This window comes from Brachyistius frenatus, unplaced genomic scaffold (genome assembly GCF_029030835.1).
Source record: "Brachyistius frenatus isolate BFR_SWC_R1_liver_20210118 unplaced genomic scaffold, ASM2903083v1 Contig_7, whole genome shotgun sequence".
NCBI classification, from domain to species: Eukaryota; Metazoa; Chordata; class Actinopteri; family Embiotocidae; genus Brachyistius; species Brachyistius frenatus.
In genome coordinates, this window is record NW_027210606.1 from 3,888,802 (window position 1) to 3,903,299 (window position 14,498).

The 14,498-nt window shown below is 41.8% G+C and overlaps 1 protein-coding gene and 1 pseudogene across 1 annotated transcript; both read left to right on the plus strand.

Annotated features, from left to right (window-relative positions):
- The first annotated feature begins 4,431 nt into the window (after window positions 1–4,431).
- On the plus strand, window positions 4,432–5,212 carry LOC138615645 (dexamethasone-induced Ras-related protein 1-like; annotated as a pseudogene).
- A 3,259-nt stretch (window positions 5,213–8,471) lies between these two features.
- On the plus strand, window positions 8,472–14,186 carry plk1 (polo-like kinase 1 (Drosophila)). Its single transcript, XM_069689398.1, has 11 exons — window positions 8,472–9,144; window positions 9,626–9,794; window positions 10,135–10,279; window positions 10,375–10,468; window positions 10,575–10,800; window positions 10,919–10,961; window positions 11,096–11,193; window positions 11,460–11,537; window positions 12,146–12,300; window positions 12,457–12,639; window positions 12,771–14,186. The coding sequence occupies exons 1-11, from the start codon at window positions 8,782–8,784 to the stop codon at window positions 12,963–12,965; spliced, it is 1,749 nt and encodes a 582-aa protein (XP_069545499.1). The 5' UTR covers window positions 8,472–8,781; the 3' UTR covers window positions 12,966–14,186.
- The last annotated feature ends 312 nt before the right edge of the window (window positions 14,187–14,498 follow it).

Sequence of the window (14,498 nt, forward strand, 5' to 3'; positions counted from 1 at the left end):
TGAATAATGAAAAGAAGACTTTGTAAATAAAAACCTCGAGAAGCACAGACGCGATAGAACCTGAATGAATTGGAGCTTCAACGGTGCTCACATTAACACAATAATAGTCCCATTCCTGTTCAGTGAGTCTTTGTTTGTGTGCAAAGCCTATAAAAGAAAACACATGTCAGGCTTGAGCCAATGTGCCTGCCAAAAAAAATTAATATGGCACAAGAGTGAAAGGAGAGAACAGTGAGCAGAAGTGAATACAAAGCAGGACATAATGAAAAGACAAGATCTGCAGCAAAAAGGGTTTTTGTTGACCATTCATAGAAGGACAGTTTGTTTCTTGAATTTGTGTACACAAGAGGAGACTCCTGAGACATGAAGGAGATAAAGAAGAACAATACTTCAAATATAGATGTTGCGACGAAGAAGCTTCAAATTCTAAAACATGGATAATTCATTGCAAGAGGATGGAAGATCTAAAAAATCCACACAGCTTCAAGGTGGACACTAAAGATTAGTGTCACCAATTCAGTATCTGATGTGGATGTGAAATATGGTTATATGAGTTATGGTGTTAGTAAAGGCTAGAAATGTGTTGGTGCAGAACATTATGATGTCACAGCAAAATTTGACCTTTGACCTCTTGGATATGAAACATTATGACTCCATCGTTTTACCTTACTAGATATTTGTGTGAAATTTTGTCATGATTATGAATTCTTGAGTTATGGCCACTGTGTTTTGTGAGATCAGTTACCTTTGACCTTTGAACACCACATTTCAATCAATTCACTCTTGAGTCCAAGTGAATATTTGTGCCAAATTTTAAGATAGAAGTACAAGAATGTACTGGATGGATAGGATTGATATAAAGTCATACTGACCCTGACCTTTGACCTTTGTTTACCAAAATTTATTCCGTTTATCTTTAAGTCCAATTGAACATTTGTGGCAAAGTTGAAGAAATTCCTTTGAGGTGTTCCTGAGATATCATGTTCATGAGAAAAGGTCAAATTGAGGTCACAGGGACCTTAACTTTTGACCCCAAAATCAATCTAGTTCATCCCTGGGACCAAGTGAACATTTGTGCCAAGCTTAAAGAAATTCCCAAAAGGCATTATTGACATATGCTCACAAGAAGGGGATAAGGCATAAAAAGAGGAGGATCAAGAACATTGTTACAATTCATCCAGTCTTTATGTTCCTCGTCCAGAATTGTTTTGGAGTGCATTCAGTAGTTGTAGAGATATTTCAGACTGGACCAACAGATTGACATATTTGAGGCACACTGCCAACATGGCTGGAAATCCACTGGAAATCTCTGCAGGGGTGTCAAACTCATTTTAGGTAAGGGGCCACATACTGCCCACTTTGATCTCAAGTGGGCCAGACCAGTAAAATCATAGCATAATAACGCATACATAACAACAATATTTCTCTTTGTTTAAATCATTGGTGAAGGTTTTTGGATGATAAACCCTATTTTAAGGTCTTTCTACAATAAACTAGAAACATAAAGACCAAAAACTCAGACATCAGCCCATTTACGCTGTTTTTGAAGCAATTACTGGATCGATTAAAAAAAAAAAAAAAAAATAACAAAACGTTTGTACTCATAAACCTCCATTTTCTCATAGAAATGCAATTTATGTCTCTCTGTAATTTTCACACTTAGCAAAGTCATCCGGCGGGGGAGCTGGACCCCCTGGCGGGCCGGATCTGGCCCGCGGGCCGTATGTTTGACACCAGCAGATCCAGCAGAGTGTCCCTCTAGAGTCTAGAGGGACACTCAATCCTTTATGCAGGCTGATAAAAACAAAACCAAATCTCATGGCCTTTGTCTTTGAATGAAGCTTCTTCAGAATGTCAGCAGCTGAAATCTGTAAAAAGAGAGAGAGACAGAGAGAAACCTCCTATATTGTGTGTAGGACATGACAACTTTTTCATTGTTCTTTTTGACTGCAACGTTTTGTTTTTAGTTTTTTTTAAACACAGCACTGGAACAACTGCTCTGCACTGCTCAAATGACATGAGGCCGTCACTGATTTGATTACTCACACCTGTGTTTCCCTGCTGTGTAGAAACGTAACGCTCTTACTTCTGCACGTCTCATATTTCTAGCTGCAGTAATATTCCCGTGTACATTTGAACCACAACTGTCTCTCAAACTTGTTTTAAGGTGTGTACTGCTGCCATCTGGTGTAGATCATGTGAAGGAGATTCACAATTGATTTCACTGTGGGCCCTATATGTATGTGGATACCTCTGTTTTTCATGGTTTTGCTCTGGTTATTTAAGGAAATATGATTAGAACGCGCTTCTAATTTTGTGGAATGAGCTTGGGAAGGTTTTTTTTTCTTGTTTTTTTATAGGTCTCTGCTCTAAACAAGGTCTGAAGGTCACCTGGTCTTACCATCCAACATCAACCTCACTTCATGCCCCTGTGGCTGAAAGGCAGCAGCATTAACCTCCATAGTTTTTGAATGAAATTTACAAGTGTGATTTCGAGGTGCCTGCATACGTTTACATACCATGTAGTCTACACGTAGTAGTTTATTACCCCTCCTGACAGTGTTGCTGAGACTGGTGCATAACAAGTACAAGTATTTGCTTTGCAAAGATGCTGTGGTTTATGCCAATAGGACCTATAAAATGCCATAAACAGTTAACAGTTTTGTTTTTTAAAGGATGTGTTAAAGTTGCAGCAGTTGAAAAAGCTGTAAACTCAGTTGAGTTTGTCAGTTGGATTGTTTGTTCTTTTTTTTTTTATTTGTTCCTGTCTTGTTTGCTTCTGTTATACTACTTCTCATACTGACCTTTTTCAAATGAAAAGATAAGAGAAAGAACAAACTGATGCATGCTCACATTGTCAGATTATCATCTATTTACGCAGTGACAGGCACGTCCAGACAGACATGTGAGCCAGCAAGACACAGGGGAGAGTTTCGTATCTTGTGACAATAATTTCACGCCTCGGGGTAAACAATTAAGTTCTTTACCACCCTTTGATGGGTGTGTTTATACAAATATGTGATACTTTGAAATCCTGCCAACCATCTGCTGTGCTGTCAAACTTCATCACACACCCAGCTGCTTCTCAAGAAATCCCCCCCAGGTGTGGTCCACTCAAACAGCTTCCCTTCCTGTGTTTTTAATAGCACGGCACAAAAATCAGCAGATGATCATTTCTGAAAGAAAATGTGTGTGTGGATCAAACAGCGGATCTCTGTGGGAGGACCATCATGAGACCTCCATGACTCACACCTGGTGTACACGACCGCACGTGTCTGTATGTCTTAGTCGTGCGCCTGAATGCTTTATGACTGCTAGACCGTACCTAAGAGCACAATAACAAAACCATGTGGGGATAATGAACCAAGAGCAAAAGGGAAATGCTGCTGTACCATACTGTAAAGATCCTTCAAAAACATATTTCAAATGATGGTCTGAGTTGAACAGGTTTTAATAAATAACACATTATAATTTTCTCAGTTCACAAATAACCAACGGTCTGAGGTCTACTTATTTTGTAATTATTTTTTCTTACCCCTTGGCTGTGACTTGAGGATCAAAGAAGTTATTTATTTTCTGGTTGTTGTTTTATATAATTTTTGTGCATGTTTGTATCAGAGAGCTAAAGAGTTAACTGCTAACATCAACCAATAACAAAAGTCTCTCAAGCTGGCTGACTGTGTGCAAACTAGGCTCTCAACTCTCACTTAGTGCAGACTGTCTGTCTCTGAAAGCTGGAAAAAAAAACGTTTTTATTTTTTTTATGAATTTTGTTGGCTGTATTGTTTTTGGTTTTTAAGGTTTACATTTCTTGTTTTGTTTTGTTCGTTTGATTTTAAAGTTTGATCCTCCACGACACATTTTGTGAGTTTCACCGAATCAATTTTTGCTGCACAATAACTTTTAGCTGAGAAAAATAAGCGTAAGTGGAATAATAATAATAACGGGAACAAAGACAAGAGGGTCCCGTGCAGCTATGCTGCTTGGACCCCTAAATATCCTACCGAAGAAACAAATTCTAAAATCAAATCTACTTGTTTGTTTGCCAATATCTGATTAATATCCTATCTTCATCACATATAAACACGGGGATGGAAACTGTTGAAGTTCCTGAGAAGGATGCAGTGCTGCTTGAAGTTTGATGACTCATAGTGCTGCAAACAAGAGCTCGTGCTTGTGTGACCATGAGTGATTGTTGACGTACCAGTAGAACACATTCATTTAAAAAAAAAAAAATCATTTTTGGTGCCCTGCATGGTCTTTTAGTGTCTGTTAGTGTGTATTTTGAGTGGTGAAACTCATGCGAGTGTGGGCTTGTATCGGTGGAGAGGGGCCTATAAATAACGGCTTTAAGAGGAGACCATCGTCATATCAATTCATATCCTCGGTCGGAGCCGCGGTGCAGCCCTGCGTCCCGCAGGTCAGATCAGCATGTCTCTGTCGGGACGTCCCAACGGTTGGTGTTCCTTGGGTCGGCAGGGGTCGGAAAGACTGCGCTCATCCGCCGTTTCCTCCACGACTACTTTGAGCACAAGTACATCGCACGGTCGAGGAGCTTCGCGTGCTGGAGTACGACACTGCGGGTATGTCTGGGAAGATGCGTCTGGAGATCTTGGACACGAGTGGGAGCTACTCGTTCCCGGCCGTGCGGAAGCTCCGCATCCGCCACAGTGACGCCTTCGCCCCGGTTTACGGCGGTGGACGACCCCCGGTCCTTCGAGGAGGTGCGACGGCTCCGCGACGAGATTCCGGAGCTGCGGGGCGGCGAGAGCGCGTCTTTTACCGTCTGCGCGCACAGGTGTAAACAGGTGTTCCGCTCGCTGCTGCATCAGGTGAACGAGCCGCACCGGCTGAGCCCCGCGGGGTGGAGGCGCAGAGACGCTGTACCAAGACCAGCAGAGAAGAAGAGACCATCGCTGAAGAAGAACAACAGCTGTATCCTGTCATAGACACATCTGTTCTGGTGGAGGGAGGACTCAGCTGACTCTTTTTGTGTTTCAGGTCATCACAGTTTACTAGTTCGTGTCTTGAAGTGGAAAGAATAAATCCTCAACATAAAATTTTACTGTCAAAAAGAGAGATGCTTGAAAGACACAAGGCTTACAGTCAAAGTTTAAGGGTATGGCACTTTAACGACTCACAATTTTTTTTATCTAATGTCAATAAAAACAAATCTTGATTGATTTGTTTCTGCTGTTTCATTCTCACTCTTTACAGCCAACTTAAAGAGTTACTACAGGGATTTAATTTCTCCTATTGTAACACCCTTGTAAACATACTATACCGTAACCTATATAGCCTCTTTCACAAGATAAATAATAGAACTATTTAGCCTACTTTTGAGTATCGAAGGTAAAAGTAGCTTACTCCTTATGAAGTACTCCTGTCAGTGTGATATATTTTTGGATTTATGTGCAGCATTTTATGTTGTAGGTGGTCAAAGTAAAGGTAGTTTGAACTTCTTGCCAATCACAGGATAAAGCATCGTATTTTAAAAAGTGATAAACCTTGATCTTCCAAGTAACTGACTGTCAAATCAATGAAGTAATGTATCTCTGAAAAGTATAATATAAACTAGAAATAACAAGTAAACTTCAACATTGTACACTAAATGTTTATACTTCACACCTTCACAACTCAGCAGACTCATTATTTACGTCTCTTTTGATTGATGACAGTGAATAATGTAAGCTAATAAACTCAAAGCACCTCTTAAAATAAGGTCATCTTTGAGTTTATACTTACAAAGACACAATACCTCTGTTAATTTTCTGAGTTCAAAGTTTTAATTTGTTAAGGAACTTCATTGTGTCTATGAATCTTACTTTAATTCATACAATGATTTGGTTGCGCAATGACAAATAAGACACTTTAAAATCAACAAAGAAGTCCCATTTGTGAACACTTACACAAATACAGCCACACAGTCATATAAATTCATCATTCTTGAGATGCTGAATGTCATCTGTCATTGTCAGCAGATTGTCGGTGAATATTTAGATCAGTCTCTGCTTTATAGAAATAGCTCCTCTCTTTGATGCATTGTGCTGTTTTGGACACCTATGTTAAGTGGCCCAAGGATAAACAAACCCACGGATATCATCATCTGTCCTCTCTTCATCCACTTATTCTCCTCCTCTTCCCCGTGTCAGTTTTATAATCTGCAGCTGGACAGATATAGCACTCTTCCTGAAACACACAATGGGTAGAAGAAAACATGAGACTCCTGACAGGGCTGTTGTTGCAAGATCATGAAATATCGCCCGGTCGGAGTGCAACCGGCGCTACCCTTCATCAAATGAAGTGATATAAATTATAGAGGAGTCTCACATTCAAATATCAAATGAAAGAAAAACACAAAACTAAAAGATGATTTAAATTTTTTTGTTGTTGTTCCTTTAAAACTGGAAATGTATTGGCTCAGTGCAGGTTGTAATAGCAGGCCCATGGTCCATTTGGACTTTTATATCCATTTATTAGCCTCGTGTAAAGTCATCGTTACTGGTTCATTTGTTATGACGAAGGCGGAGGTGATAATACTGATTCTGAAGATTGTTAGTTGCAGAATAGCAGCAGAAATAAAATTAATATCGGCAATTGATGCAAAGGCAAAAGTAACAGCCTGCAAGGCAGAAAGTTATAGCAGTTGCAATACTGCAGAATAACAATTATACCATCCCAATGGTCTATTTAATGTGTAATGTATATTGTAACATTTCCCTTCTAAAAATTCTAGATAAAGGTTTTCCGTGACAAAATTCACTTTTATGAATATTATGTTGCTAAGATGATCAAAAGATGTATGACGTGGAACTGATTTTTGTTCTGCTGACGTCATACAAACACATAGAAGCACATCTTCGTACAGTTTGAATATTCAGCAGAAACGTTACAGTGAATATAATCAGTCAATTTTTTCCAAAAAATAAAAGTACATGGACAGTTCCAAAATAAGTGTATGGTTGTTTCATAATAAGTCTGCAGAAAGGGCAATTCATATCAATGTCCTTTCTTAATTTCTACAATTACAGTTTTCATGGATAGCATTGATGGAGAACTTTAAAACAGACATCTGTAGGTTTGTAATCAAGTATCTTGAAAATAACACTCTTTTTTTTTTCCACTGGATTTTTCAGATAAGCCTTCCCCAGAAGTGGATTATAGTGACAATGTCTTTCTGAAAAGTGAGCTAATCCTTCTATTGTTGGTTGAAGGGCTGAAAGCATACTTTTCCAACCATGGTGTCATACAATGTTGGCAAACAAGGGAAGAGAAGTGGATCGCAGCACCCCTGAATAACAACATCACACCTTTGGTAATGTCATTCATCCATTGCAATAGCAAATTCTTTTTCAGGGTGACGGGTATTATAAGTGGACAAAAATTCTGAATAACTAATTGAATATATTCTGAGTTAAATAACTGCTTTACCAATAGAATATTATTATTAGACCAATTTGGGGGAAAAATATATAAATTTGTTTTTGTGGGTTTTAGCATATCACAGTTATTCCAAATGAGATAGCGTATTTATGTGGAGAAAAGCAGTGCTTGTTAATAAGAGAAAGAGATAAGAGTCAGTCTATGGATGAGACACAGGGGACCTCTGATGTACCAACTACACTGTATTTTGTGAATGCTGCCCCCTATTGCGAGAGAATAAATAACATCTAAACTACAAAAGTTTGATCAAGCAAATGTACATAAGTTTTATTATGAAAATGTACTTAGAAGAAAATGGCAGACTGGGTCTGTCAGTATGTTTTTGAATATAAGGGTTATATGTTTAGTTTCGCCTGCATTCGTGTAATGACAAGCAATCGTCATTTTAGTTGATTAAGGTTAATCTGAATTTGGACTAATTTGTTAAGCATACTGCTTTTAAATTGATTAATCTTTAACAAACTTGAGGCTTTATATGTAAAAAAATTAATAAACTAAACCCGAAAAAAATACTCGTGCATCCACATTTATTTAGTCAATGATCCACACAAACATTCAAATATAACTTTCGTTTTTAATCGTCATGTGTATTTGGTTATTTAGTTTAGAGGGTAAAATGTTGAGAACGCTTCCCATATAGGTCCATAGAGTATTTTAGACGGTGCTTTTTTTTTTTTATTTTTTTTTTAACAAAAGCAAAGAGCGTAAAAGCCGTTCTTCGTGACCATTAAATTCACAACCTGTACATTTACTCCAAAGTTAGTTTTAAATCCCACTCAAACTACATTTCCCGTCAGTACTTTGTTCAGCAACCATCGGCCGGCATTCAGCCAATCACACCGCGCGATGAAATATCCTCGTTTGGCGATTGGCTATTTTTGCACTGTCTTCCCACGATGCTTTGCTGCAACTCCTCGGAATTCAAATCGAGCCGACCAATCAGAGAGCGCCCTAACGACTGAGGGAGCATTTTAAACTTTGTATCAGCGGCTGTTGTGAAAAGGCAGAACGGGGTTACGCTGCAGGCACCGGGGGACGAGGCTGGCGATTAACTTCGTATTTACCTCAGGTTGTTTTTTTTAAATCTTAAAATTCACTTTCGCTTCGTTCAATCAAATGTCCAAGTAACGTTCGCGTCCAAAGGCAGGTAACGTTAGTTTTTATTTAAAAATCTTGAGGTGTATGGGAGCAGGCTAGTTTCCAGGGCTAAACTAACGTCGGTTGGGGGGGGGGTGAGGTTAATAATAGTTTGACCCTCGCAGCTAATATCGTTACCGGAATTTGCTTAAGACTTCTGAAAGTTTTTTTTTAAGACGCCGAAGAGCACTTTAATCCAAAATGAGTGCTGCAATTGCGAAGCCGGCGAATCCGTCGGCACATGTTGACCCGAAATCAGCGCCTCTCAAAGAAATCCCAGATGTTCTGGTGGACCCACGCACCATGAGGAGATACACGCGGGGCAGGTTCCTCGGCAAAGGTGGTTTCGCCAAATGCTACGAAATCACAGACGTGGAGACGAAGCAGGTTTTTGCAGGCAAAATCGTGCCCAAATCCCTGATCCTGAAGCAGCACCAGAGGGAGAAGATGACCTCGGAAATCGCCATCCACAAGAGCATCGACCACCCGAACATCGTGGGCTTTCACGGCTTTTTCGAAGACGACGATTTTGTCTTCGTTGTCCTGGAAATCTGCAGAAGGAGGGTGAGTTTACGGAGAAATACCGCCTCTGTCCAGTGAACGAGGTCCGGATGGCCGACGGTTAACACGGCGGTCTCTTCCGTTGTCGTCCCCCCCCTCCTCCCGTCCCGTCCCGTCCCGTCCAAGTGTGTGAAGTTTAAATTATAAGAAAAGCCAGGGGGATTTTGTAACGCGATCCCGACTTAAAGGAGTTATGTAACATTTTAAGCAGAGCTTTTATACCAGAACTCATTAACTGATGTCGTTTTTTGTTTCTATGCATTGAACTGGTAATCTACTAAAAATAAAAAATAGTTTTGCTTTGGATTAATTATGCAGCAGATTCAGTGATGTGTTTTTTTTAATAGCTTGAATCAAACTATTTCATATAAAATAGCATCCTTCTCATGGCTGCATTACTGTCATGCTACCCCTTTTTTGAGTTTTCTTTGCCTTTTTTTGTTTTCTTGATAATATGCCGACTAATCAAAAGCTCTTCTTTTAGTCCCTGCTGGAGTTGCACAAGCGACGTAAGGCAGTCACAGAGCCTGAAGCTCGCTACTACATGACTCAGCTGCTCAAGGGTGTCCACTACCTGCACAACAACAGAGTCATCCACAGAGACCTGAAACTGGGCAACATCTTCCTCAATGACGACATGGAGGTCAAGATAGGTAATTTCCTCAGAGTTGAACTGGACTTATTCTTTTGCTGCACCTGATACAGGCATAATAAACACCAGAGGACTGTCACAGAACCCACAAACAAAACCGGATGCTCCAGTAAAGAATTGGACACGCCCAAGTACTCTAATCAGCACTTTGTCACACTTCCTGGATGAATGGTTTGCCTCGGCTGGTGGGGAAAGTTCTCATGAGGACTAAACGCACAGATAAACTTCATCCTCCATGTGCAGAGAATAAGGACATTATTATGTCCTGAAAATGTACACAAAGCTGCCACTTTTATTCTGCTCTTCTCCAAAAAGGTTGTCTGTCTGTCTTCCTCGTCTAGGGGACTTCGGCCTGGCCACGAAGATCGAGTTTGATGGCGAACGGAAGAAGACCTTGTGCGGCACGCCCAACTACATCGCCCCCGAAGTGCTTTGCAAGAAAGGCCACAGCTACGAAGTGGATGTCTGGTCACTCGGTTGTATATTGTAAGTCTGAAAGCCAGAACACACCTGGGAAAGGAACTCGTCGACACGAGTCCGGTGAAGTCATTTAAACTTCCTCCCTTTCTCTGCTCTCCCAGGTACACTTTGCTGGTGGGCAAGCCCCCATTCGAGACCTCCTGTCTGAAGGAGACCTACAACCGCATCAAGAAAAACAACTACACCATCCCCTGGGTAAGTTGATTTCATGGAGCGCGCACCCACTGTTCCCTCAAACCGAATTGGGTGCGTTTACGTTTTCGGGCCCCGACTCCTCTCGTGACGTGATATTTGCGTGCAGCACATCAACCCGGCCGCGTCCTCTCTCATCAAGAGGATGCTGCACGCCGACCCCGCCCAGAGGCCGACCATCGCCGAGCTGGAAGCGGACGAGTTCTTCACATCAGGCTACATCCCCGTTCGTCTGCCCACTACTTGTCTCACTGTGCCGCCACGCTTCTCTATCGCCCCCTCCACGGCGACGGAGCTCGGCCAGAGACGCCCCCTGGTCGCGATAAACAACAACGGTAAAGGTCCCGACAGAGCCTGAAAATAAATGACCAAACAAACGATCGAAACGAAGCCGAAATGTTGAAGTCGGGAGTTCGGTGTTCGGAATGATGAAGATTTGGTTTTGTCTTGCAGCGGGGACAGAGAAGGCGGATTTGAAGGACGAGGCCATGCAGAGGTGAGATGTTTGCGCAATGTTTGGCTTCTCTGACATTCTGCTCTTCATTCAACTGCATCAGACCCAACCCGAATTTCTGAAAGAGTCACATTTGTATTCGCATAAACGATTTGACTGGTGTCTTCTGTGCGTAGGGAGATCGAACCGGCAGAATGCCACCTGAAAGACCTGCTGCAGCAGCTCAACGTTATCATCGCCGCCAAACCCTCTGAGCTGGCTGTCATCCGCCAAGGTGAGCGCAAGAGTCTTCACGTCAGTTGGGAGGAGAACCAAACACTGGTTCTACAGAGGGTCTTTTACATTCTTTTCAATTGAGGGAAAAAGTGAGGGGAGGGTCACTCGGGTTGGTTGCAATTTGAAACCTCACCACTAGATGTTACTAAACCCTACTATACACTGCTCCTTTAAGTGTGCGTCGCACACGTCAGACTTGTAGGTCGTCTTTGTGACCGTTTCTCTGCTGCATACAGACAATATGTTGTCTTTTTGTTTTTCCAGAGGAAGCAGAGGATCCTGCTTGTATTCCCATCTTCTGGATCAGCAAATGGGTCGACTACTCTGATAAATATGGCCTGGGTAAGTATCCCACTCTGATTCCACGGCCATCTGCCAGCTATGCTTATAGGCAACTCTTGTGATTTAACAAGAGAAGTCATGAAGTCAGTTATGGAATGAAATTGAGCAGTAATTTCTTTTTTGAGTCTGGACATAACTGGACACTAATGTTGCACAGGCGGTTAATAATTTGAACGTGTGTGTAGATCAATGTTGACCTCAGTGTGGAGAAGATGGTAAATGTGGCCTTAAGTCTTCGATGCATTTGAATTATAGCAGAACTCCCACAAATGGTTTTAAAGCTGAATCTAAAATTGGTTCCTTATTAAACCAAGAACTCCAAATTCATCATTTGTCTGTAGTTTGATGTGAAGAGTTCAGCTGAGCTTCTTTGATGCTATTAAGAACCAAAGGTTTTAATATTTGGCTTATGTCAGCCAGTAAGTAACAAGAAACTACTGTAGTGAACTGCTAAAAGTATGTTTGAGGTAATTGAGAAACAGTGATGCTATTACATATCTTGTCCACCAGAGAGCAGTGACACAATATTTCTTTGACAGATGAGTGACTTTCTAACTACATTTCCTGGTTCAAAAGGTCCTCATCAAGAGTTTAAATGTCTCTTCCAGGCTACCAGCTCTGCGACAACAGCGTGGGCGTCCTGTTCAACGACTACACTCGTCTGATCATGTACACGGACGGAGACAGTCTGCAGTACATCGACAAGACGGCAGCTGAATCCTACCTGAGTGTCCGCTCCTTCCCTTCTGCTCTCAACAAGAAGGTCAGGGGTCAAAGCTCGTCCTGATTTCATTCGTTTAAAGTTTAATTCCGGATGTTTGCGCGACGTCGTAGAACTGGTGCCGCCGACCGAGGCCAGCGACCTGCTGTTTACGCTGCGGCGTTAAGCCTCGTGTATTTTTTTCCCCCCTCCTTGCAGATCACGTTGCTGAAATACTTCCGTAACTACATGAGCGAGCACCTGCTGAAAGCCGGCGCCAACATGGCGCGGCGGGAAGGAGACGAGCTGGCACGGCTGCCTTACCTGTCCCTCTGGTTCAGAACAAAGAGCGCCATCGTCCTGCACCTCACCAACGGCACCGTGCAGATCAACTTCTTCCAGGTTAGACGTCGTCGCCCACCTGCATCTTCCAACCGTCTCCCGGCAGCTCGTCGCGTTCTCTTGGTCTCGCGCGCGCGCACACCCACACACCCGTCCTCACCTTGTGTCTCGTGTTAACTTTTCTCCGCCAGGACCACACCAAGCTGATCCTGTGTCCGCTCATGGGTGCGGTGACCTACATCGACGAGAAGCGAGAGTTCCGCACCTACAAGCTGTCTCTGCTGGAGGAGTTCGGTTGCTGCAAGGAGCTGGCCAGCCGCATCCGCTACGCCAAGCTCATGGTGGAGAAACTGTTGGACAGCAAGCCTTCCACCACCGCACATTAAACAACCTCCAGGCTTCAGCCGACATCTGTCTTTAACCTTAGGCCTCCTCTTCCAGCCTCTCGCCGGACGGGACAGACCTTTAAATCCTCCTATATTTTATTTAAGGGTCACAGTGTAAAGATTTTTTTAATGGCATCTTCAAGACTTTGACAACGCACCACCAAAACGAGTCTTCTCCGTGTGGTAAATGAAAAGTCTTTTATTCACTGATTTTTATCTTTTCTGCTGGTTCTAGAAACTCCAACTCTTTCTGTCTTAACGTTCTCGACGACGCTTCGGTGAACGCGGTCCTGCTGACAAATTACAACAAAGAATTACAGGAGGGAAAGATGACGATGATGTTCACTTTGTTCAAATTTATCTTCTTGAAGTTAGAATGGTCTTTCCAAGGTTTCACTCTGTTCTTCCTGGTCGGCATTTGTTCATGCGTCCGTCGTGTCGTGTGGGTGGATAAAAGCTTCTCTAGTTTGTCTGTTTTTATCTGTGTTCTGTGTAGAGATATGCACCATGTTAATACATCATCATCATGTACATTCTGCTTGTAGCGCCGCTTCGCTCATTTTATAAGTCTATTTTAGATGTCATTTCCATCAAGATGTACAAACCTGTACATACTGCGGAACCTGCAGACATGTTGTAAAGATGGTTTAATTTCACCTGAGTTTAAATAAAGATGATCTTGAACAAGGTAAAAAAAAAAATACCGTGACCTCATGTTTCAGTCCAATTTGCTGCTCCACAAGATAATTTTTGAATTTAGTCTGCACACGAAAGATTTAAAGTTTATTATTGAGTCAGAAAACAGTGTTTGACAAAAGTCCTTAAACTGTTTGAAAAAAAAAAAAGCTTTCATACTAGCTGGATGTTGATGTTGTAGTTATGGTTTAGTCAGGATCCACATATATTTCATGCTTCATGTTGCTCGACTCCCTCACAGCACATCTCGGCTCAATGTACTATTTAAAAAACGTGCTGATTTCGCAAGTTTTTTTTTTTAAAGGAATAGTTCACTCAAAACTTTTGCACTGTGGACCCTTATTCGCACTGTCGTCCGTTTTATTGTTTTTGCATATTTAGGCTTTTCTTGTTTTGCATATTTATTTGCACACAGCGGGACGGTGAGAACGTTTTTTTTCAATCCATCTGCATTTCATAACGGTGGATTGACATTAAAGTAGTTGAAGACCGAGCCCGTGCAGGTGAGGTGTTTCTGTGTATTAAAATGTGTTCGATACGATCAGAATTCCTTGTTGTGACGTGATATTTGCACATCGCATACATGTTTTGGCGCGCTGCAGCAGCTCAACGGTGTCTCCGCCGTCAGACCCTCCGAGCCGGACGTCATCGGCCGAAGGAGGAGTGCAGAGTCTTCAGCTCGGTTGTCAGGTTTTTTTTTTAATAAACGTCCAGTATGTAAGTTTCAGGGGATCTATTAACAGAAATGTATATAATATTGCTCATGTTTTTCATCACTATAATCATCTAAAACTAAGACGTGTGTTTTATTTATCTCGCAATGAGGTATTCATATCT

Excerpts from the sequence above, each read along its gene's own strand:
- plk1 (XM_069689398.1), top strand. The coding sequence starts at position 8,782 with ATGAGTGCTGCAATTGCGAAGCCGGCGAATCCGTCGGCACATGTTGAC. Across the intron at positions 10,469-10,574 it reads ACAACTACACCATCCCCTGG|CACATCAACCCGGCCGCGTC; the intron begins GTAAGTTGATTT and ends ATTTGCGTGCAG. Across the intron at positions 11,194-11,459 it reads GCTGGCTGTCATCCGCCAAG|AGGAAGCAGAGGATCCTGCT; the intron begins GTGAGCGCAAGA and ends TTGTTTTTCCAG.